At 50.0% G+C, this 23,098-nt stretch overlaps 1 protein-coding gene across 1 annotated transcript in view; it reads right to left on the minus strand.

The window, feature by feature from the left end:
* The window catches only part of SLC4A11 (solute carrier family 4 member 11), a 1,943,806-nt gene that overhangs the window by 217,520 nt on the left and 1,703,188 nt on the right, over window positions 1–23,098 (minus strand). The window contains exon 17 of the mRNA XM_078678714.1: window positions 16,388–16,556. Within this exon, the coding sequence (XP_078534840.1) occupies window positions 16,388–16,556 (169 nt within the window). The remainder of the gene's footprint in view (window positions 1–16,387; window positions 16,557–23,098) is intronic.

Below are 23,098 nucleotides of genomic sequence, written 5' to 3' on the forward strand. Positions count from 1 at the left end.
GGAAGGGTGAGGGGGAGGATAAAAGGTAAGGAGGGTAATGGATTGACCAAGGTGGAAAGGAGTCACCACCTTTGGGAGAAAAGCAGCCCTGGTCCTAAGAACCATTCGATCAGCATGAATGGTCAAGAATGGGGGCTTGGAACTAAGAGCTTGAAGCTCACTTACCCTCCTTGCTGAGGTTATTGCAACGAGGAAGACTGTCTTAAGAGTCAAAAGCCTCAAAGGACATTTATGAAGAGGCTCAAAGGGAGTACCCATTAAAAAAGTCAAGACAAGATTTAAATCCCACTGAGGCACAATAAAAGGAGCAGGAGGGAACTTATTTGTGAGGCCCTTCAAAAACCTTAAAACTATAGGAGATTTAAAAAAAGATGGCTGGTCAGGCAAGCAGAGAAATGCCGACAGCGCAGAAAGATAGCCCTTAACTGTGGCAACAGCAAGCCCTTGCTGCGCCAGAGAGAGGGTAAACTGGAGAACATCAGACAAATGGGCTCTCAAAGGGTCAATAGATTTCTCACCACACCAAGTGACAAATTTTGACCATCTATAAGAATAGATGGACTTAGCGGAGTCACGCCTGGCTGACAAGATGACATCCACCACGTCAGGCGGGAGAGAAAAGGTATTCAGGTTGCCCCGTTCAATCTCCAGGCATGAAGGTGTAATGTCTGGAGGTGGGGGTGAAGAACCTGCCACTCCATCTGAGAGAGGAGGTCTGCCCTGCGAGGGAGACGGAGCGGCAGGTGAGAGGAGAGGTGGAGAAGATCAGTATACCACACCCTTCTTGGCCAGTTCGGGGCGACCAATATGACTTGGGCCCTGTCTTTGCGAATCTTCCTCAGAACCTGAGGAATCAAAGGTATGGGAGGAAACGCGTAAAGGAGGTGATTTCCCCATCTCAACTGAAACGCGTCCCCCAAGGCTCCTAGCATCGAATACTGGAGACTGCAGAATGACAGGCAGTGAGCATTCTCGCGAGTGGCGAACAGGTCCACCCGAGGAGTCTACCACATCTGAAAAATGTTGTGAACAACCTCCGGGTGGAGCCTCCATTCGTGGTCGGCAGAGAACTGCCGGCTGAGAACGTCTGCACGTACGTTCAGAACTCCGGCCAGATGATTTGCCATCAGACAAATCTGATGGTCTTGAACTCAGGACCAGAGACGCAGAGCCTCTCTGCAGAGACACTGCGAACCCACTCCTCCCTGCTTGTTGATTTACCACATCGCAGTCGTGTTGTCGTCAGGACCTTGACCGAACGACCGCGAAGGGTAGGGAGGAAGGCCTTGAGCGCCAAACGTATCGCCCGCAATTCTAGAAGGTTGATATGAAGCAACCTTTCCTCTGGAGACCAAATATCCTTGACCTCCAGATCCCCCAGATGAGCACCCCACCCGAGAGTGGATGCATCCGTTATCACTGTGGCAACCGATGGAGGCAGTTGGAAAGGCTTTCCTTGAGATAGATTGCCTTCCACGCCCCACCAAGACAGATCCGCCGCAGCTTCTCTGGAGATCCTCACTGACTCCCTGAGATCTCAGTTGTGTTGATACCACTGCCTGCGGAGGCACCACTGGAGTTACCTCATGTGCCAGCGTGCATGGTTGACCAACAGAATGCAGGAAGCCATAAGACCAAGCAGACGAAGGACCTTCAGGACTAGAACGACCGCTCCATTGCAAAATAAAGGAATAATTTCCTGTATGACGCGAATCCTTTGAGGAGGAGGGAATGCGCGACATACAGTTGTGTCCAGTACAGCACCTATGAACAGGTTGCACTGGGAGGGTACCAGGTGAGACGTGGGCATATTTATCGAAAAACCCAACCTGTACAACAACTGGGTTGTCTCTCGCAGATGATGGAGCACTCTCTCCGACGACTCTGCTTTGATCAGCCAGTCTCCCAAATAGGGGAATACTGGAATCCCCGACCTTCTGAGATGCGCTGCCACCACCGCCATCACCTTGGTGAAGACTCGAGGCGCAGCAGTAAGTCCAAAAGGAAGGACCACAAACTGATAGTGTTGCGATCCCACCGTAAAACGGAGGTACTTCCTGTGCGACTTCAGGATTGGGATGTGAAAGTACGCATTCTGCAAGTCGAGCGACACCATCCAGTCTTCTTTTAGCAGCGCTTGAAGAACCTGAGCAAGGGTGAGCATCTTGAATTTCTCTCGTTTCAGATAGAGATTCAAGATCCTAAGATCCAGGATTGGACGAAGTCTGCCATCCTTCTTGGGAATCAGGAAATACCGGGAGTAGCATCCCTGACCCCTTTCCTGCTCTGGGACCACCTCTATCGCACCCCTTTCTTAACAGAGTCAGCACTTCCTCCTGTAGAAGCAACAGATGTTCCTCCGTGCAATAACCTTGGCAAGGAGGGTAATTGGGAGGGAATTCTCGAAAGGGAAGGGCATACCCATTTTCTACAAGATTGAGAAACCAAAGATCTGATGTAACCGATTCCCAATCCTGTAGAAAATGGGTAAGCCGACCCCCCACCGGACCCACATGATCCTGAATGGCGGATCTAGGACTGCTTTTCTGAGGCTGTAGGAAGTGGAGGAGGAAGAGGCTTGACGTCCACGAGGACGCGCTCTTTCCTTTCCCCTGTAAGACCTATACATGGAATTTTGCTGCTGCTGTTGCTGCTGCTGCTGCTGAACTTGTCGGTAATTCCGAAAGGAAGAGCGACCAAAACCCCTGAATCTCCTGTTGGTCAAAGAGCCTCTGATCTGGAGACCTAAAGATTTAGCAGTCACCCTACTGTCTTTAAATCTCTCCAGGGCCGTATCAGCTTTCTTCCCAAAGAGACCAGATCCATCAAAAGGCAGGTCTAGCAAAGTTGCCTGAACATCTGCTGAAAAGTCTGAGGATTTTAGCCAAGCTGATCTTCTAGTGGAGACAGCAGTGCCCATGATACGTGCCACCGAGTCCGCAGTGTCCAGACCACTCTGTATCACTTGGCGAGCCGCTGCCTGTGCATCCCAAATCCCCTCTTCAAAATCCTTCCTGTTAGCATCAGGAATCTTAGGAGCTACAGTACGTAAAGTATCCATAAGGGCATGCACATACCTCCCCATCAGACAAGTGGCATTAGTGGATTTCAACGCCATGCTTGCAGAAGAGAAGGTCTTTTTAACCACTTGATCCTGTTTCTTTGCCTTTTTTTCATAGGGGACCTGGGGAAAGGCACTCATATTCTTTTTGGAGCAGGCTGCTTGAATGACTAAACTCTCAGGTGATGGATGAGACGTCAAAAAAACAGGGTCTTCAGGTGCAACCCTGTACCTTCTTGCCACACTCTTAGATACTGCAGGAGCTGACAGTGGCTTCTTTTACACCTCCAAAATGGGCTCCGTTAAGGCGTCATTAAACGGAAGCAATGGTTCTACCACAGAACTAGGTGAATGTAAAACCTCTGTGAGAAGATTGGATTTAAACTCCACCGTAGGCAAAGTCAATTGCAGAAGTTCTGCAGCCTTCCTCATCACCATATGATAAGGCTGCACATCCTTAGTAGGTGTATCTGAGCCTGAAGGTAACTCCCACTCTGGATAGAAATCCAGGCTACCAGCATCAGCCAGTTCTTCAAAACAGTCCTCCTCCAATTCACCTTCTTCCATATCAGGATGTGATTCCATATACCTTCGTTCTTCCAAAAGGCGTTGAGCCTCCCTTCTGTACCTCTCCTTCACACGCCTCGCAGCCGGATCCACCAACGGCTCAGACGGAGTCAGGATCGACGTCGGTATCGAATCAGATGGCCCAGCGGGATGCTCTCGAGGCCGTTCTGAGCGGGCGACGACGGAACCGGCGTCGATGGCTTCGGCGGAGCCGGAAATTGCCATGGCGGCGTCGGAGCCGGCATATAGGGCATGAATGGAGCAGGAGGATAGGAGTGAGGGACTCCTAGATTGAAAGCCAGAGGACCCATGGGACCCGAAGGTGCGCCAGAGGGGTACCATGCCCTTGAAAAGACACCATACATAGCGTTCAGAAACACCGATGGGTCCTGGCCTGGGGTTGGAAAGGGTGGCTGTAAACCCTCAGGCTGGTCTTGTGGAGTGTTCGGATTCGGCTCTTCAACAGGCGCAGAATCCCCATCCACTTGAACCTCTTCCTCTTCTCGGGCCGGGGACGGATTCGAAGCCGGAGTCGGCGACTGCACTCGCGACTCCGAAGGTGAGGCCTCACCTTCAGGTACTGAGACATCCATCGTAACCACCTTAGAACGTACCTTCTTCGGTGACCTCGACCTAGAGCCCGACTCCTTACCGGAACGACGTCGGGACTCATGTCTCCTCTTCTTATGTTTCTTCTTCGACTTCGAAGCATGGTCTGAAGTGGACCTCGAAGACTACCCTCTCGAGATCCGGATCTTGATTTCGACCTCGCTCTTCGAGAACGAGACCTCGAAGATTTTCCTTTTCCAGCCTTCAGCTTCACTACCAAGAGCTTGGTCTCTCTTTCTCTCAGGGCCTTCGGGTTCATCTTCCGACAAGATGAACATCCATCCACATCGTGGTCAGAGCTCAAACACCAAATGCAGTCCTCGTGCGGGTCAGTTATGGACATCATCTTTCCGCACTCCCTGCAGGGCTTGAAGCCGGTCTTCTTAGTCGACATCGTCGAAGAGACAAGAAACAAAGAAGCAGAAAGTGGTAATAGAAAGGCAACAAAGTAACAGTTGGCTACTAAGATCCCCGAAACCGTTAGCATCGACGACGCGGAAAAAAGGGAACTGATGTCATCACGCTGGCGTGGGCCAGTTATAGGCGTCGGTGACATCAGCCGAGTCACGTGCGATGCCGTGTCTCTATGACGTCCATGTCGGCGCGAGGCTACGAAAAAGAATTTCCGAATGTTGCTGATGCAAGGGGATATTCACAAGGTGATGAATCCACACGGCAGATGTATCTATCAGAAAAAACTGTTTATTTTTTATACAAAAACAATTGGCTCAGAGTTCAGTTCTTGAGTGTGTTAATTAATTTGCTGACTGTGTGTGTACATCAAATGCTTAACACTGTCCTCTGATACTGCCTTACTGCTCAACCAAGCTACCACTTTAGAGAGTCAGGTTCTATTTAACTGTAACCTCTGCCAAACCTCTGGAGTCTCTATACACACACACTGTACCTCACTTTGGTGCAGTATAAATACAGCCAGTTTCTTACAATTGTGGATCAGCGGTGGTATTCAAACTTGTATTTGTTGAACTACTTGGTTACCATCTGATCACACAACAGAACTCTTAAATTGCCTTACAAGTCTTGTTAGGGCCTTGCTTAAGTCCCTTCAAAATTTTAGAAAATAAAAGTCACTAGAGTCAAGGGTAGAGGGGTTAGAACTTCTTGTTAGAATGTCTCAAAAGAACCCAGCTAATAGGGAAGATAATCATGATAACATACAGGACATGGTTGAGGAGCTCGACCTCAACCCTTACCTTCACCTGTCTTTTCAGGAGTTAAGGTCCTTGTGTAATATTAAAAACGTAGCCATGGGCCAGCATCCAACCAAACAAAGGCTCCAGGAGCTGTTGGCCGAGTATGCTAAAGCCCACCCTTCTGAGAATGATGATGACCAACCGGAAGGGAAAAGAGGTGAAGAGAATGGAGATAGGGGCCAACCTCCATAACTTCCTAGGGAGGAAAGGGCCCCCATACCCTTAACTCCTAGCATCAACCCCTGGAGACCTGGAGGCCACACAGGTGGCCCAGGCTCTGGTGAGAACATTGGAGACAACCCCAACGAGGAGGACAGCTTTTTAGCAAGGCTGGCCAAAAGATTGGAACTAGAGTCCAGACTCCTGGTTATAAAAAGAGAAAGGAAAGAGATGGGTTTAGCACCCATCAATGGTGGCAGCAATACAAAGAAGAAGGATAAAGAGCAATCTTATGATCCTAAAATCCCCAAAGGGATTGTCCCTAAACTTGAGGAGGGTGATGACAATCAAATGGGGGGGCACTACTGTGGGAACTGTTCTCTGGTAACTGCAGAGACAGACTTCTGACCCTCTCTGGGCCAGATGCAGGGTCCTATGACTTCTTGAAGAGAACTCTGAATGAGGGATTTGGGCTCACCACTGAGGAGTACAGAATTAGATTCGGTGGGGCTCCCAAAACCAGTCCTGGATTGATTTTGCAGACTACTCAGTAAAGACACTGGATGGTTGGTTAACTGGACACAACGTGCAAGACTTTACAATTTGTTTTTGAAGTAACATATTAAGTAATTGCACAAATGAACAAGTTACTTACCTTCGGTAACGATATATCTGTAAGAAACATTAGTTAGATTCCTTACCTTAGAATAACCCCCAAGCGTCAGACTGGATCCGGAAAATTTTGCGTACCAGTACCCTCGCGCGTCGGTAGGCGTCGTCTGGCGCCGGGATGACGTCGGAGTACTTAGACGCCGCCCTCGCGCGCTGACATCAGATCTTATACACAGCTTTTCCACGCCAGAAACGCAGAGCCATGATAAAAACCGACACTGGTGCCATGAAACTAGGGCACTGAAAGGGACGACCTTAACCCTAGTTATCGGTTCGCAGAACGGGGAGGATGGGTGGGGCGGCAAGGAATCTAACTAATGTTTCTTACAGATATATCGTTACCGAAGGTAAGTAACTTGTTCATCTGAAAGAAATACGTTAGTTAGATTCCTTACCTTAGAATAGATACCCCAGCAATACAAACCCTGGTGGTGGGTCTGTGAACCAATGATTACACCAGAACGTCCCGGAGAACAGAATGGCTAAAGAAGCCATCTCTCCGAACTTGGCTGTCCAGGCAGTAGTGTCTTGCGAACGTGTGCAGCGAGGCCCACGTAGCTGCCTGACAGATGTCCTGCAAGGGGACTCCCCGACCTAGGGCAGTAGAAGCTGCCATGGCCCGAGTGGAATGGGCCCTCAGTCCAACAGGAGGCTCCTTCTTCGCCAAGGAGTAGCAAATCTTGATGCACAAGACGACTCTGATGGGACCGCGATCCCTACCTCGATGCCACACCTCCCCTCCCGGTCCTGGCGGCAGTCCTCCGGTACACGGGCGTCCATAACAACCAGGACTCCACCCCTTTCTTCTTCCTTACAGGAACCAGTCCCGACGAGGGGGAAACCGGAAGTGCTTCCCCGTAACCCCGGAAGTCCCTCCCCCTGTCCGGAGGCGGACCACAGAAAAGCCGGAACAGCGGACGTCCGGGCGTTCAAGCAGGAAGACTCGTGGCAGGAGACGGCGTGCAACGAACCCCGGGAGCAGAGCGAGGAACCAGAAGCAGGAGAAGACGTCTGGACGGAGGACTGGTGGAGGCCAGAGGAGGAAGCTGGAGAGCGGCCGCAACTCGAGGACAGAGTTGCGGCGGGCCAAGTGAGTACCTGTTCCCCCTTTGTGTAAATATCACCGCCTGTAAATATAGTATCTGTATAGTAGCTCCTGTGAGAAGTTGGCCTGATATGCAGTGCTCACTATTCTAGTGATCACTATGTATCAGTCCAAACAACCCTTATTGATGATTGGTTGTAAGTCAACCTTATAGACCAGCTATCCTAGTAGCATGGATACGAGCAGTCTAAGGCTAAGACTCTAGAGGGCGTGTTAAGCCAGCTGTTTTACCATCACATTACCCCTTGAACACCAAGTGAAAGGACACCACACAAGTTGCTATGAAAATAAACAGTGTATTTATTTATAACCAGACTACCCTGAACTCTTTATGAGTCAGGGAGCTAAGCACACAACAAAACTCTTACGAAAATACTTTAAGTCGCACAATTTACACAAATACCCTAGGGGCACGAAATACCATATACACAGTAAGTGGAATGCGAACTTGCTAGCAGGTAAGTAGTACTTTTCTAGACTCAGGAATCGCTAGGCCTACAATTCTAAACACTGGGATTAGATGCAGGAGGCCTGTGGACGTCGTGTGCAGAGTGGGAACTCTCACGCGTAAGGCGGGAAAAAGTCTATGGAGGCTAGCAGTTGCAAAGTTACTGTTCTCGGGCGAACCCGACTAGGTGGGTCGAAAACGGGGGTGGATCCGAACACTTAGGGTGTTGGACTATGCTGAAGCACTGGAGTACTTGGTTTACCTAGCCCAGGGGCTGCGGCTGCATAGGGTTGAAGTTGCGTCGGAAACCCACGTTGAAGAACCAGGAGCCTGAAGAAAGAGTTGCTGGCAGGCGGCCAGTGAAGAGAGTTCGTGGAGATCCAAGCCTGGATCAGGAAAGAAGAAACCTGTAAGCAGAGGGGACCAAGTTCTGAATCACTAGCCAGTGATTTGAGTGGGCACCAGGATGGCACCGGACGAAGTCACCTCAGCCAGGTGAGTGGGCGCTGCTGGGCTCTGCAGTCTCTCGGACCAGGAGGCGTTGTCGGCGACCAGGATGGAGGTGCGAGCTGTCCCACGAAGGTTCTTGCTGTCGACGTCGCTGGACCCAGGATTGGGCAACAAGTCTTGGCAAATGCAAGGCCCACGCGGTGGACCTAAAATGGCGTCTTGAGTGGACCAGGAGGGTCCAGGGTGCTCCTCTGTTGGAGGGGAGCAAGGGCTAGTCTGGAGCAACCAGACCAGCAGTAGTTGTCGTCGTGGAGCGTCGTGAAGGGGTCACTAGCCAACGGGCAAGCGACCTGGACAACGCGGTTGGCAGCAAAGAGCAGAAGGGCCCCACGCAGATCTCGTGGATGCAGGGGGGCTGAACTTCGGTGCTGGAGCTGCTCAGGGTCGGGGCTTCTCTTACCCCAAAGCACTCAGTCGAGGGTCACTCGGGAGTCGTGCTGGACAAGCATCGTGTAGTTCTGAAGATGGCCGGTCCCTCGAGGTCTCGTCGCACCCACGGGTCACAGCTGGGCTGATGATGTAGGTTGAGGTCAGAGGTGCCAGGGAAGCCGGTTCTCGTTGTGCTGGAGCAGTCTTGATCCGAAGGAGAGACTGGCAACAAACCGCGATGCTTGGTTGGTGCCTGCTGCTGCAGGGTGACTACTCCTTAGTCACAAGGGAGAATCTTGGGAAGAAGTCTTGAGTTCCTTTCGTGGAAAGTAGTTTCAGGATTCAAAGATGATCTGATTTGGAAGGGGGCCAGTTCCTACCTTTATCCTGCAAAAAGGGGCTGGCACGCGACTAAGTCCTGCCCTATGGGTGGGACCAGGAGGGGGGTGGTTACACCCCTCTCCTTTGGCGGGCTTTCCCCAGGCCAGGGGCTGGAGTGCCCCTGGAACTGGTTTCAGCCGGCCTATGCACAGTGAGCACCGGGGTGCCACTTGCAGTCACCTTCCTCTGTAGCCCTGCCTACCTGGAATACACAAAACCCTGTCTGGGACGGTGCTGGCACCGCCCCTGGCAGGAAACCCTTTGTCCTTGCCTCCTGCTCTGGGAGGACTCCCAGCAGCAGGAGGGCAGACTTGTGTCTCGGTGGCAGCATCCATTTTGTGGAGCTGAGGCTATGTCTGACTTTAACCGGGGTTACAGGTTACATACATGTCGTGTCCCTCTAGAAGGGTGGAATGCTAACCCCGTCGCCAGAATTGGCGAGGGGTTAGTATTCCAATTCGTATGACACCTTACTCGACATGTTTTGATAAAGCGATACCAGAGTTGGCATATAACCGCGAGGATTATAATGCACTTAAGAGTATATGGTATGCGATATCATGGAAACGGCTAAGGGATGGATCCCGAAAGCCGCAGACAGGCTCAGCTCATGCCAGAGCACCATCTCACACGATTCCAAGCACTCTGCCTTCAGGATTGTTAAGGCCTGCCATAGGAGTGACTGATAGGAGATCTGTGTGTCCATTTTTAGGGTTAGATATAGGTATACTATATCTAAAGCAAAGGGTGATTACACCACCTTGCCCCAGCTGTCGTGCAGCCAGTTGTGTCAGTTTAGTTAGTCAGCCCAGGGGTGGCACAATACATGCTTCAGCCCCTGGGAGACTTCTGGGTGCACCTCAGCCCTGGGTACAGGGACTTAGAGAGGGCCCAGTGCCAATTCAGTACCTGAGTACAATTTGGAGAGAGAGAACAGCTAGGCTGTGGGTCTGATTAGCAGGCCCACAGCCAGGGAAAGTCGTAAACCAGTGAAGCAAAAAGCAAAAATCTGGGTGATCATAGGATTGCAGACCCTACTCTCCTACAGCTCCTCCCTCACCATACACCTCGCACTGTGTAATAGTGTATATATCCATGTGTGTCACTGTCACGATTGTTAATATTACCCCTCCCCTACCGGCACAGAGTCACCCTCCTCCTTACCCGTGCTGCCTCTTCCCCTCTCGTTCCTCTCCCCACCCTGCCTCACGTTCGCTTTCTTCCCCCACACACCCGGTGAAGGTAAAAGGCACAACAGTAGTTCTGACCAGAAGAACTAACGGCCACTTTTTCTCTCTCCTTCCACATACCTCCGAGGAGCCACCGTCCCGCGACTGAACCGAACATTGCCTCAGCAGACTGGCCAACCCAGCGTACAACCAGCGACCATCCCCAATCGAGGAATCATCACCACAGACCCGGAACAGCCGCATTCCAGAACCCTCTTCTCTCTTGTACCTCATCCCTTGAACCCTGTACTTTAATAAAACCGGCTACGAGATAGCCCACTACATACGGCCTCCACGCCTGTTATTCCGGTCCACTCCCACTCCACGCTTACAACGACCCACCGAGAGATGGTTCGTTTGTGCACCGCCCGTCCCTTCTTAGCGCCCACGTAACCAACAAAGAGCTGGACATCCACCCGAAACTGGCGTGTGCGATCCAGATAGTATGAGAGCGCAAGTTGTGGGTCCAGACAGTGGAGCCTCTCTTCCTCTTTCGAGGGATGCGGAGGCGGAAAGAAGGTGGGCAAGGTGATGGACTGCCCAATGTGGAAGGCTGTGACTACCTTGGGCAGGAAAGAGGGCCACGTCCGCAACACAACTTTGTCCGGATAGACGGAAAGGAGGTTGTAAAGAAGGGGCATGGAGCTCACTCACTCTCCTGGCAGAGGTGATGGCAACCAGGAATGCAGTCTTAAGAGTGAGAAGATGAAGAGTACAGTTATGAAGTGGCTCAAAAGGAGCGCACATCAGATAAGTCAGAACAAGGTTCAAGTCCCACTGCGGCATCATGAAAGGAACAGGGGGAAACATATGAGTGATGCCCTTCAAGACCTATTTACAACGGGGGACTTGAACAAAGAGGGCTGATCAGGTAGCCTTAGGAAAGCAGAAATGGCGGAGATGTAGCCCTTAATAGTGCCCAGAGCAGAGCCCTGCTGGGCAAGAGAAAGAAGGAAGAGGAGAACCTCAGAAAGGGGGGCAGAGAGTGGATCCACAGCCTTTGCTGTGCACCATGCCACAAATTTGTTCTATCTGCAGGCGCATACCAATTTTGTGGAGTGACGCCTGGCTGCCAGAATTACATCGCAGACTTCAGGAGACAAGTCAAATGGCTTCAACTGTCGCCGCTCAATCTCCACGCATGGAGGTGGAGACTGGACAGGTTCTGCTGCTGCGTCAGAAGGTCCTCCTGAAGAGGCAGACGAATCGGGGGATCGACTGACATGCTGAGGAGCTCGGGATACCAGTATCTTCGTGCCCAGTCCGAAGCCACAAGGATGACTTGGGCCCGGTCGCGCATGATCTTCAGCACTCTGGGCAGAAGTGGTATAGGCGGAAAGGCGTACAACAGACCGCAACTCCACTCGCGACGAAAAGCGTCGCAGAACGAATGCCTCCTTGGAAATTCCAACGTGCAGAACTGATAACATTGCATGTTCTTTTCGGTGGCGAATAGATCTAACCAAGGCTCTCCCCACTGCTGACAGAGACCTTGCGCCACGTCCTAGTTCAGACCCCACTCGTGATCCATCATGCACCGTCGCCTGAGTTCATCCGCCCTGGCGTTCAGGGAACCTGCCAGGTGTTTAACCACCAGAGTGACGCCCTGGCGTTCCAGCCATGTCCAGAGGCACAGAACCTCCCGACAAAGGGTCCACAACCCCACCTAGCCCTGTTTGTTGCAGTACCACATGGCAGTGGTGTTGTCCGTGAACACCTGCGCTACACTTCCCCGGACAGAGGGAAGGAAAACCTTCAGTGCAAGCCGGATCGCCCGCAGCTCCAGAAGGTTGATATGGAGCCGGGACTCCACCGGAGACCAGAGGCCTCTGATCTCCACCTCTCCCATGTGGCCCCCCATCCCAGGAGGGAAGCATCCGTCACCACTGTGTGCTCCGGTTGGGGAAGGGATCTGCCACTGACCCAATTGCAGTCCATGAGCAACCACTGCAGCTGATTCGCAGTGCCCTCTGAGATCAGGACGTGGTCGAACAGGTTGCCCTGATGCGGTGTCCACTGGAACTTCAGGTCCCACGCAGAGCCCACATCCGCCATCTGGCGTGATGTACCAGCAGGATGCAGGAGGCCATCAGCCCCAGCCTGATGGGAACTCGGGAAAAAGGCTGATAGATCGGCATCAGGGGCTGAATATCCCGAACCCGCTGCTCGGGACGATAAATCCGAAACTGCGCAGAGTCTAGAACCGCTCCGATGAAGAGGAGCTTCTGAGAGGGACTCAAGTGTGACTTCGGCACACTGATAGGAGAACCCCAGCGAGTGCAGGATATCGGCTGTAGTCTGGAGGTGGGAGACAACTGTCTGGGGCGAGCCCGCCTTTAACAACCAGTCGTCGAGATAGGGGAAGACTGGAACCCCTAATTTGCACCGATGAGCTGCGACCACCGCCATCCCTTTCGTGAACACCCGAGGGCTGCTGGTGAGACCGACGGGGAGCACGGTAAACTGAAAGTGCTCGTGGCCTACCGTGAACCGCAGGTATCGCCAGTGGGCCGGCAGGACGAGGATGGGAAAATATGCGTCCTGCAAGTCCAACGCAACCATCCAGTCTCCAGGGTAGCTAGGACCTGAGCTAAAGTCAGGATCTTTAACTTCTCCTTCCGGAGGAAGCCGTTGATGCTCTGGAGCTCCAGGCCCCTTTTGCCCTTCTCGGGAACCAGAAAGTATTGGGAGTAGCAACCACGTCGTACTTCTGGCCCAGGAAGGCGCTCAATGGCCCCCTTGGCCAAGAGGGTCGTAACTTCCTCCTGCAGAAGTCGCAAGTGATCCCCTGACATGCGGTGGCATGGCTGGAGGGGTCGCCTCTAATGGGAGGAAGTAGCCCCTTCGAACGATTTGGCAGAAGCCACCCCACTTGCGTTGAATGGGCCTGAAAGCACAGACTAGGAGGGCTTTGAGGTGGATGCAGTGGGGGTGGATGTGGACTGACCGGGCCGTTGTCCCCCTGCACCGTAGTCAAAAAGTGACTAGGGTACTCGCTCTTCCCGGATCTGCGCTTGCCGGCGCGTAAAAAAGAAGAAGTACTGACGTCAGCGCACGAGGGCTGCGTCTAAGTACACGCCGACGACGGATGCGGAGCCGCAGAAGACGCCTACTGACGCGCAGGGGTACTGCTGACGAAAACGTTTGGGATCCAGTCTGACGCCTGTGGATATTCTAAGGTAAGGAATCTAACTAACGTGTTTCTTTTAGGTATATGTGTCTTACACATATATTGTTACCGAAGGTAAGTAACTTGTTCATCTGAATGAGAGCATTAGTTGTAGATTCCTTCCCCTAGAATAGATACCCCAGCAATGCCAACCCCAGGGGTGGGTCTGCAAACTAAGTTCACACCAGAAAGTCCTGGAGAACAGAACAGCCAAAAAAGCAGTCTCGCCGGACTTGGCTATCCTGGCAGTAATGTTTTGTGAACATGTGCAGGGATGTCCTGAAATATGTCAATTAGCAGAATTCCACATCCCAAAGCAGTAGAGGCTGCCGTCGCCCGGGTAGAGTGGGTGCGCAGTCCTACTGGAGGTTCCTTTTCGCTAAAGATTAGCAGATTTTAATCCATAGGACAACCCATCGAAAAATAGTACGTTTTTGCATGACCCGACCTTTCTTGGCACTCACATAACCCACGAAGAGTTGATCGTCCAACTGCAAGATTTAGTGCAGTCAAGGTAAAAGGAAAGTGCATGTTTTGGGTCCAGTTGCTGGAGTCTCTCCTCATCTCTGGAAGGGTGCAGAGGTGGGAAGTAGGTGGGCAATGTGATAGTCTGACCTATGTGGAAAGAGGTAACCACTTTGGTCAGAAAAACAGGCCTAGTGCGAAGGACCACTTTGTCCGGATGAACTGCAAGAAAAGGAGGCTTTGAGAGTACAGCCTGAAGCTCACTCACCCTGTGAGCAGATGTGATGGCAAGCAGGAAAGCGGTCTTCAAGGTAAGACAACCAAGAGGACAATTATGCAGTGGCTAGAAGGGAGCACACATAAGGTAAGTAAGAACAAGGTTCAAGTCCCACTGCGACTTGATGAAAGGAGTAGGAGTAAAGAGGTGAGTAATGCCCTTTAGAAATCTATTTACGATCGGAGTCTTGAAAAGAGAAGGCTGATCAGGAAGGCTCAGAAAAGCAGATATGTCTTAAAGGTAGCCTTTAAGAGTGCCCAGAGCAGCGCCCTGCTGGGCCTAAGATAGAATAAAGAGGAGAACCTCCAAAAGTGGGGCAGAAAGGGGATCCACAGCCTTTGCTGTGCAATATGCCACAAATTTGTTCCATCTACAGGCATATATCGTTTTAGTGGAGGTACTGCCAAGATGACATTACAGATTTCGAGAGGAAGTTTGAAAGCGGTCAACTGTCGCCACTCAATCTCCACACAAGGAGGTGGAGGCTGCACTGGGTCGGGTGGAGGACTGTCCCCTGCTGCTGCAACAGAAGATCCTCCCGAAGAGGCAGTCTGATCGGAGGATAGATGGCCATGCTCAAGAGCTCAGGGTACCAGACTCTTCGTGCCCAGTCCGGAGCCACAAGAATGACTTGGGGCCCAGTCATGCCTGATCATCTTCAGCACTCTGGATATAAGTGGTACCACCTCCGAGTGAAGACCATTCGTTATCAATCATGTACCAGCAGCTGAGTTTGTCCGCCCTGGCATTCAGGGAACCTGCTTAGGTGTTGAACCACCAGGTATATGCCTGATATGCCCTGATGTTCCAGTCATGTCCAATGGCGAAGAGCCTCCTGACATAGGGTCCACGACCCCACCCCGCCCTGTTTGTTGCAGTACCACATGGCGGTGGAGTTGGCCGTGAACACCTGCACTATTCTTCCTTTGACAGAAGGAAAGAATGCCTTCAGTTCAAGACGGATCGCCCGGAACTCCAAAAAGTTGAGATGGAGTCGACGGACGCCACCTACCGACGCGCAGAGGCACTGCTACAGAAAATATTCTCCAGATCCAGTCTGACGCCTTGGGGTAAGGTAAGGAATCTATGACTAATGGTCTCTTTGAGATACAAGAAAATACCAACCACAACTTACCCTGTGTTATCCTATGGACGTTTGACCCGGTGTAACCACTCTGTACCTGGGTGCCTTGTGGCCCCTAGCTAATAAGCTTTGGTGGTTCCGTGGTTCCTCTGGGCTTCTCCATCCTTGGGTATAGGTCTTGTTTTGGTACTCAGCCTCTTATATAACTTTCTTATAATATGGTTTGCCCCCCAATATTTTTCTATGCTACTTACCTATTTCTGAAGTATTTATTATGTGTATTTGATATCTCCGGGAAGGAGATATACCAAGTCCATTCTTAGTGTGGTGTAATAAATACTACAATATTTTTACACTTGTGGTTCTTTCTTGTGTGAAAACTTGCTGACTGACTGTGGTACACCCTCCTGAATAAGCCTACACTGCTCTTCTAGCTACTCCTTGAAAAAGCTTAGGTTATCAGAGACCCAAACACTATCACTAAGGGTTGTTGAACTACAGAGCTAACCAATCAGCTTTGAAGAACTGTTCAAATGTTGGGGCCTCCTCCAATCAGATCTTGGATGCAGAGCTAAGAGTACTCTGGCAGGGTAACTGGAAGAAATGTCAAAGGGAGGAATGTGACCCTCACCCCCAGAACTTTGTCAGCCTCAGGAGTAGTAAACTGGTGAGGGGTGGAAAAGAGCCTTCCGGAGTTGAAAAAAGATGTATGCAGCATCAGCCAAAGCTATCCACCATTTTTCAATTTCAAAAGTTTTTATTGGTTGTTTCCAGATAAGCAGTACATACACCATTTTTGACTAGCCAACAATGAAGAGTTAAAATGTTTAGTCAGTTCTATGAAAAGAGTTTAGATAACATTATGTAGCTGCAAAGTATAAACATGAACAGGGTAAAGTATTGCATTTGGTAGGACTACTATGAGGATTCCTACAAATCGATCACTTTAAAAATGCAATTCATACAGTTTAGCATTCTTAAGTACAAGGTGGTTAGAATTAGAAGAAACTCATAAGCAAGTTGAGATAATCATTAGGACAATTTCATGATTTCAGAAGTATAGGTTACCTGTTCTCAGGTGCATTGGTGAGAGATGCCACTATATTTTGCTCTATGAAGAAAAGCATTGACAGAAGGAATCCAAGTCCCATGGCACTCATTACAGAACCTAGTGAGAGGGACCCAATTGGTGCGAGCACAAATAAGCTCTCAGTTTTGATGTAGTTAAATGTTGCAACTGTAATAAAAATAATGTATTCATCATTCACATAGCATCATACTTTTTGCAAACTATGCAAAATAGCTGGCTAACTGGTTACATTGCATCACACTTCTGAATAAACAGATATAAAAGGGTCTGTGAATATACTACAAACAATCTCAGCAATAGTAATTCAAATGCATGGCAACATCATAAATATACCTATAAGCAAACAGGCTGACTTAGAATCATTAGCAAAATGCAAGAATGTGCAGGCTGTTAACAATTCTTATCAACTAGCGTCTCTCACATTCCACTTGTATTAAAAACACCGGAAGGCAAGATTTATGGTCCTTAGACTGGGGAGTGTTTTTTTATAAACACCTTTCCAGGTGACGCCAGCCTTCGGAAGCAACAGCATGCGGGGGCTGTGGACTGTATGAGGAATCCTCTGAACATATCGTCTGCATCTGCCCAGTTCTGGTTGAGGAACGTAAATCTCTACTGAAGCGGGAATTAAACAAACTGGGCATTTGCCCATGTGGGCGTGCCATCATTGTGTCTCTCAACCCAGACAGCACTGCCGTAAAGTATGTGGCTTTAACTGTCAAGAAAACTGTGCTGTTCGAGGGTTCTGCCGAGTGGCTACGGTTCAACCCTCCTAGTGGATCCTTTGCCAGGTCCTCGATTACAAAGGCACACGCATTTTGCTCAACTATTGGTCGATTAAAGCACGGGCTGTGCATGTCCTGAATCAGGAAGTAGTTTATTCACTATTTTGTGTACTCACTAAATCTTAGTTATTGGATGCTGCGAGGCTTTGATGCCAAGCACATACAAGGAATCTCATTATATTACTCGTCATTCTAGTTATTGCGCTCAGTCTTTGTCACTTTAATGCTGCATTGGTGTTGTTAGGACTTTTTAGAACTCCCCAGCGCTTGCAGACTTGGTATGAAAAATTGATGCGATCACGGTTTTGCACTTCAAGTCAAGTCAAATAACTTTATTCGGTTATTTAAAAAAACAACCATAAAAGCATTACAAACAAAACATATATTATCACATGATTACATAAATAGGTTTTTTTTTTTTTAAAGTAAAAGAAAATGACTTGATTGTATTTGGCATTTGTGATTATAAGATTAAGATAGCACATTTTTACAGGCAAGACATACACTTTAGTGATAATCAGACAAGGCATCAGAGAAGTAAAGATAATTAGGCTAAAAACTATATCAGTTGCAAGAGTAGTTAGCCCTCCATACTTTTTCTAAATTTGAGTGCCATTTTAAAGAAACTACACACAAATAGAGCACAATCCCACCCTAACATTTGCAAATAATAGAGTGCTAGTTTATATTGAGAGAAGTGTAGTTTTTTAAGACAAGGTTTTAAAAAGAGCCTACGTGGCGTTTCATAAAATGGGCAAAAAAATAAAAAGTGTTCCAGATCTTGCGGAGACTTTTCGTCGCAGCCGCAAGCCGGCAACACTTGTCCACGATAAGCTCCCTTTGGCATAGCCAGCAATAAGTGAAATAAATCCAGCCTAAATCTTGTCAACAGGAAACGATCATAACCAGTCATTGGCCATGACAGGTACGGTTCCATACCCATTGTTGTTTTTAACACCACGTGTTTACGTACGCTTCCCTTCATTATTTCACCAGCCTCCCTATCTAGATAGCGTAAAGTGATAAAGGCCTTATTTACAGACAAAACATCCTGTTTCGTGATAGAATTGGGGTTTTGGAAAAGTTCAGGGCGCCCGATTTCCCTAAAACAATTGTTTAAATAACTTAACCAGGGGACCTTAAACCTGTTTTCCCATGTTAACGCTTCCCTCAGTATTAGCTGGGTAAGGGGGACATCACTTTGTCCAACATTGTAGCCAGCATACTAAGGGTTTAGCTGCTATTTTGTAGCATAGGAATGGTACTCCTAGCTCCTCATGTACGGAAAAGTTAGCTGTTCCAACCGGGACCCTTAATATCTTTTTGAGAAAGTTATTTTCCACTATCTCAAGTGCCCCTAATGGGACGTGTCCCCATAGCTCACCTCCGTAGGATGCTATGGCGATACTCTTAGCCTGGTAAAGTTTGAGTAATGCTGCCACTGGGCTATTGCCCATTTTTCTTGCGAAATTAAGTATGGCAGCATTTGCCCTAATTACCTCTCCCCTTTTTTTTTTTGGACTACAGGTCCCCAATTCATTTGATGGTCGAATAGGACCCCTAGGTAGGAGAAGGTTTTAGTGGTAGGAATTTTTGACCCGTTCACATTTAAACAGTCCGGTTTTTTACTGCCTTGGCCAACCTTCATTACAAAGGATTTAGAGTTGTTTATACTCAAATCACGTGATTTCATAAATGTAAAGAAGGAGTTCAGTAATGTTTGAAGACCATTAGCAGTTCTAGACAAGAGGACTGCGTCGTCCGCATAAAGCAGGACTGGCAATCCCTTGCGGCCAATATAGGGGTAATCTGCTCCTGTACTTAAAAGGTGCTCTTCCAGGTCGTTTATGTATAAATTAAAAAGGAACGGGGCTAAGATGCATCCTTGGCGGACACCCCGGTGCACACTGAATTCTTCTGTCACTTTTAGATCCTGTGTGAACCGGACATTTGCCCTTGTGTCGGAGTGCATATCTGCCAGAAAATTAATTATATTCTGCTCTACGCCCATTTTTGCCATGGCAGTCCAGAGGCCTCTGCGGCTCACACAGTCAAATGCCGACGAGAGGTCCATGAACGCCATGTGGATTGTACCTGCACGGGCCTTAGTATATTTCCCTATAATTAGATACAGATTCAGACACTGTGTAACGGTGGAGTGGCCAGGTCTGAAACCGTATTGAATGGGGGATATTATTTTATTTGTCAGCCCATGTGACCAGTCTATTTAAAATTACGCCCCCCACTACTTTGACAATAGAGTTAATTAAGGATATTGGTCTATAGCAGAGGGGGCTATTGCGGTCTCCTTTCTTGAACACGGGTACGATGGTAGATACCCCCCCAAGACTTAGGGCATCCAGAAATCACTGCCGCGTTTATTACTGAAGTGAGGACTGGTGCCCATAATGAGCTGCAGGATTTAAAAAGGTCCGGTGGAGGTTATCTGGTCCCGGAGCCTTATTGCTGGTTAGCCCTTCAATTCCTTTCTCGACCTCATTTATTGTGAAGAGCAATAATTTTTCCTTTGATGCATTGTAAGTGCGTTCTGCCTGTAATTCGTTGCTTTTAAAAATAGAACTAAAATGATTAACCCACTCTTCTTCTGGGATATTTGTGCCCATTGAGGAATCAATTGGGTTATCGAAAAGGGGTTTATTTATAATGTCCCAGAATTTTGCACTATTTCTTAGAATTTCAGGGTCTAATAAAGACTCCCATGCGTTTTTTTACCTCTATTTTACGGGTTGCGAGGGCCTTTTTATGCCTAGCACGCACAACTTTTATTAGTGCCTTATCCCTGGGTTTAGTTTTAATGCCGCCTTGAGCTCACGGCTAACCTTGGAACAGTCTTTGCCAAACCATTTCGGGTTATTGTTTATGCTCCCTCTGGTTGTCACTGTTAATAATGATCCTACTTTGATTGCAACTCCCTCAAAGGATGCCAAGATTTGTTGTGGTGTTGATGCGGGTGATGTACATAATGAAAATTCAGTGCTACAGGTCTTGTTGATGGATTTATACAGGTTTTCATGATTCACCATTGACCATTTTAAGCGACGCTTCCCATTTATATGTTTTATAGACCCACGATCCATGCGTGGCTTTCGCTGTTCAAAAATTCCCGCGTCCATTGTAATACATATAGGATTATGGTCACTATCAATCAATCAGGAGTTTGTTAAAGCGCGACTACTCACCCGTAAGGGTCTCAAGGCGCAGGGGTGGGGGGGGGGGGGGGGGGGTTGGGGGGGTGCAGGTTCCATTCCATCAAGGAGGGGGTCTGTCGAAGAGCCAGGTTTTGAGGTTTCTTGTGAAGATGGGGAGCGATGTTGTCTGTCTGAGGTGGAGCGGAAGGGCGTTCCATGCTTTGGCCGCGAGGAAGGAGAAGGAGCGGCCTCCCGATCTGGTCTTTCTGGTGCGGGGGACCACAGCGTAGGAAAGCTGGGCTGATCGTAGGGTCCTTTGGGGTGCGTGGAATTTGAGTCGGCTGTTCAGGTATGCTGGTCCGGTGCCGTGGAGGGCCTTGTGTGCGTGGGTGAGCATCTTAAAGGTGATTCTCGCCTCGACGGGGAGCCAGTGGAGTGTGCGCAGGTGCTGGGAGATTAGGCAGTGTTTTGGCAGGTTGAGGACCAGTCTTGCGGCGGCGTTCTGGATGTTCTGTAGCTTGCAGATGAGGTTTTTGTTTATTCCGGCGTAGAGTGCGTTGCCGTAGTCGAGTCTGCTGGTGACCAGGGCGTGAGTGACTGTCTTTCGGTGTTCGAGAGGGATCCATTTGAAGGTCTTACGAAGGAGGCGGAGGGTGTGGAAGCAGGAAGATGAGACAGAGTTGATCTGGCGGTCCATTTTGAGCTCGGAGTCCAGGATGATTCCCAGGTTGCGTGCGTGGTCTGTGGGGGTTGGCGGGTTTCCGAGGGCGGTGGGCCACCAGGTGTCACTCCAGGCGTCGGGGTTTGGGCCCATGATGAGTACTTCTGTTTTGTTGGTGTTTAGTTGTAGGCAGCTGTTTTTCATCCATTTGGCGACGGCTTCCATGCCTTCTCGAAAGTTGCGTCTGGTGGTGTTGGGCTCGTTGGATAGGGAGAGGATGAGCTGGGTGTCGTCTGCATATGACACGATGTTGAGTCCGTAGGTTCTGACGATGGGGGCAAGTGGAGCCATGTAGACATTGAAGAGCGTCGGGCTGAGGGAGGAGCCCTGGGGGACTCCGCAGGTGATAGGTGTGGGGTCCGAGAGGAAAGGGGGGAGTCTGACCCGCTGCGTCCTGCTGGAGAGGAAGGAGCAGATCCAGTCGAGGGCCTTGTCCTGGATTCCTGCATCGTAGAGTCTGCGTATTAGGGTGCGGTGGGAGACTGTGTCGAACGCCGCTGATAGGTCGAGGAGGATGAGGGCTACTGTTTCTCCTTTGTCCAGTAAGGTGCGGATGTCGTCTGTTGCGGCGAGGAGGGCGGTTTCCGTACTGTGGTTTTTTCTGAAGCCGGATTGGGAGGAGTCGAGGATGTTGTGTTCTTCAATGAATGTGGCGAGTTGGCTGTTGATGGCTTTCTCGATGACTTTCGCTGGGAACGGGAGCAGGGAGATGGGTCTGTAGTTTTTGAGGTCGGTGGGGTCCGCTGAGGGTTTCTTTAGGAGGGGGTTGACCTCGGCGTGTTTCCAGTCGTCGGGGAATGAGGCGGTCGCCAGGGAGCGGTTGATGGTTTGGCGGAGGATGGGTGCGATGGTGTTGGCGGCTCTGTTGAAGATGTGGTGGGGGCAGGGGTCCGTGGGGACCCCTGAGTGGATTGACTTCATTATCTTCAGTGTGTCTTCGGTGGTGAGGGCTGTCCAGTCATCAATCGCTGGTTTCCGGGTGTCGGGGGTGGTTGTGAGGGTTCAGTGTGTTGGTTGTCTTCGTCGAAGTTGTCGTAGATGCTCTTGATTTTGTGGTGGAAAAAGATGCTGAGTTTGTCGCAGAGGTCTTGTGAGGGAGGGATGTCGGTAGACTCGCTGGTGGGTTGGGCGAACTCCTTGATGCTGAAGAGTTCCTTGCTGTTGTGTGCGTGGGTGGAGATTCTGTCTTCAATCGCTTTTTTTCTCGTTTCTCTGATGAGTTGATGGTGGGCATTGGTGGCGGCTCTGAAGTTGTTGTGGGCTTCTGTGGATTTGGTGTTTCTCCAGGCCTTTTCGAGGCGGCGGCATGTGCGCCTGGACTCTCGAAGTTCGGTGGTAAACCATCTGGCTTTCTTGGCACGGGTATTGTTGTTTTTCTTGAGGGGGGCTATGGTGTTGGTGCTGTCCGAGATCCATCTATGCAGGGTTCGGGCTGCGGTGTTGGGGTCGTCGTTTTCCGCGATGGTTGGGGTGGAGTTGTTGAGTGAGGAGGTGAGCTGGTCATCGGTGATTTTGGTCCAGTTTCTTTGTGGAAGCAGGTGCTGGTGTCTGTGGATGGTGGGTGTTCTGAAGGTGAAGTGGACGCAACGATGGTCGGTCCATGGGAGTTCGGTGGTGTGGCTGAAGGTGATGGAGTTTCCTGTAGTGAAGAGGGGGTCGAGGGTGTGTCCTGCTGAGTGCGTGGGCTCGGTCACGATCTGGCGGAGTCCAATGTTGTGGAGGTTGTCCAGGAGGGATGTGGTGTTGGGGTCCAGTTGATTGTGGAGGTGGAAGTTGAGGTCTCCCAGCAGGGTGTAGTTGGTGGATGCGATGGCCTGCGGCGAGATAATGTCCGTGATGGAGTTGGCGAAGGGTCCGCAGGGTCCAGGGGGTCGGTAGATGAGGGTTCCTCGGAGGGCGGCGGTGGGGCTGGCCAGTATCTTGAAGTGAAGGTGTTCCATCAGTTCTGTGGACTCGTCAGGGAGTGTGCTCAGGCGGAGGCTGGATTTGTGGACGATGGCGATTCCTCCTCCTGGGTGGATGGGGCGGTCCTTC

Source organism: Lissotriton helveticus, chromosome 2_2 (genome assembly GCF_964261635.1).
Source record: "Lissotriton helveticus chromosome 2_2, aLisHel1.1, whole genome shotgun sequence".
NCBI lineage: Eukaryota > Metazoa > Chordata > Amphibia > Caudata > Salamandridae > Lissotriton > Lissotriton helveticus.